This window comes from Anoplolepis gracilipes, chromosome 8 (assembly GCF_047496725.1).
Source record: "Anoplolepis gracilipes chromosome 8, ASM4749672v1, whole genome shotgun sequence".
NCBI lineage: Eukaryota > Metazoa > Arthropoda > Insecta > Hymenoptera > Formicidae > Anoplolepis > Anoplolepis gracilipes.
In genome coordinates this window covers 12,616,610-12,618,663 of record NC_132977.1, presented here as the reverse complement: position 1 = coordinate 12,618,663, position 2,054 = coordinate 12,616,610, and the positions used below count along the sequence as shown (strand labels likewise).

General features: G+C 43.3%; 1 protein-coding gene across 1 annotated transcript; it reads left to right on the top strand.

Moving 5' to 3' along the window:
* The first annotated feature begins 1,116 nt into the window (after nt 1-1,116).
* Nucleotides 1,117-1,674, top strand: LOC140668854 (uncharacterized). The gene has a single exon (XM_072898180.1). The coding sequence runs from the start codon at nt 1,117-1,119 to the stop codon at nt 1,672-1,674; it is 558 nt and encodes a 185-aa protein (XP_072754281.1).
* Nucleotides 1,675-2,054: the final 380 nt, after the last annotated feature.

The following is a 2,054-nucleotide window of genomic DNA, read 5'->3' as shown; positions in this document are numbered from 1 at the left end:
CTGTTTTAATTATAATAATAATATTTATAATAATAGAAATTGTCAAAGTTATTATACATTTATTTAAAAAGCTTTTAAAAAATTGTTTTTGAAAACGTATAGATTTAGTTAAATTGTTAATTATAACAAATAATATTATAAATTGAAGTCTTATTCATTTTCTTATCCTTCTCTTTAATTTAAGTGGCATCATCTGTATAATTTTTACACAATCTTTGGGCTATAAAGCCTGTAATAAACAAAATAAATAAATAGATAAATAAATAATAATAATTTTGTTATAACTTCTAGAAAAAGGGTAATAAAAAGAATTATCTGCTTACGCGCTTGCCACGCATCAACGCATTTATATTTTCAAATGGCTGTCAGATATTATTTGACCGGCTGAAAGTTAAAACAGATAACGTTTTTATTACACTTTATATTATGAATTACCATTTCAGGAAATTTTAAAACTAATGAAATGATTACACTTGATGGAAAAACAAAAAGAATGCGATAGCCCTCCCGCGTGGCGCACAAACGTGTTACACTATTTCGAACAGCTGCCAGACTACATTTGTCCCATTGGAAGACTGCAAAGTTTTTTTAACATTTTATAATATAAAAAAGTTTCAAGGAGAATGATTTAAGTCAAATTACATAATTTTTTTGACATGTTTGCTCAAGTGCCAGACTCATTTTGAACCGCAGGTAAACTGCCAGACAAATAATTTTTTTAGGCATTTTATACTATAAATAATTAATACAAGAAATTTCAACAGGAATGATTTTGGCCAAAAATGCTATTATTATAAAATGCCTCCGCCAAGTGTTGTACCATTACCCACATGCCAGACCTGCTATTTACTGACGAGGAAGATGTATATAAAAGGAAAAATACACTCTTAAAGGGAATGAAATGAGTCACTGAAATCTGTCGCTAACTCCCGGATTATTGGGCTTGTTGTGGCACCTACGGACGGACGAGTTTGCCTTCTCCGCCCGTAATATCTTAGTAAGCGTCTTTACCAAGAGAGCTGTGCTGTCACTCGCTGCTCGGTTCTTCGACCAATTAGGATGGCTGGCTCCTACCACCGTGAGCGTGAAGATCGCTAGAATACTTAGCTTCAGAGCATGGAATGGGATGCGCCTTTGGATGGTGAATCACTCTGTTGGCGACGCTTCCAAAGCAAACTACCGCGACTGAAGGACATCAGGGTTCCGCGCTGGCTTCAAATGTCGCCAGACACGTCCGCCGTTGAACTGCATGGGTTCGCGGACGCCTCGAAGCAAGCCTTCGCAGTAGTGGTTTACTTGCAACGGTCCAAAAAGACATCGGGCCACATCACTCTGCTAGCAGAGAAGACGAAGGTTGCTCCACTCAAACAAGTGTCACAGCCTCGCCTGGAGCTCTGCGCCGCCACGCTTCTTGTGCGACTTGCAGTTCATCTTCGGACCACTCTCCGGCTCCAAGAAGCCCCTCTCCACTGCTGGTCGGATTCTATGGTCATCCTGGGCTGGATACGAGACCATCCGACGAGATGGCAAACATACGTCGCCAATCGAGTATCTGAAATTCAGACCATGGCGCCCAATGCCTTCTGGCACCACGTGCCAGGAACCCAGAATCCCGTCGATTGCGCATCGAGAAGATTGTCACAGGGAGAGCTGGTGGATCACGCCTTGTGGTAGCAGGGCCCGCCCTGGCTTCCCACAGAGTCATCAACGTAGCCTACACCTGCTGCGTCACCTGCCCTCGACGACCTGCCGGAGGCTCGGACGAGAGCTCACACTGCAACAACTGGGACACTCTTCCCCGACGAGCCTGACGAGCTGATGGTTCTCCTCGTTGTTCCATCTCCTGCGCATAATGTCCTGGTGCCGGCAGTGGCTGAGGCGGGAAACCGCGCGAGCGGATGGATCTTCGCCCCACTTCTTGGCCAACAGCCTGATGGTCGACAAACTGGAGGAGGCTCGGATGTTGTGGATCCGGTTGGTGCAAGCCAACCTTTATACAAAGGAATTATACTCAATCCATGGGAGTCAAGCCTTAACTAAACGGAGCAAATTTA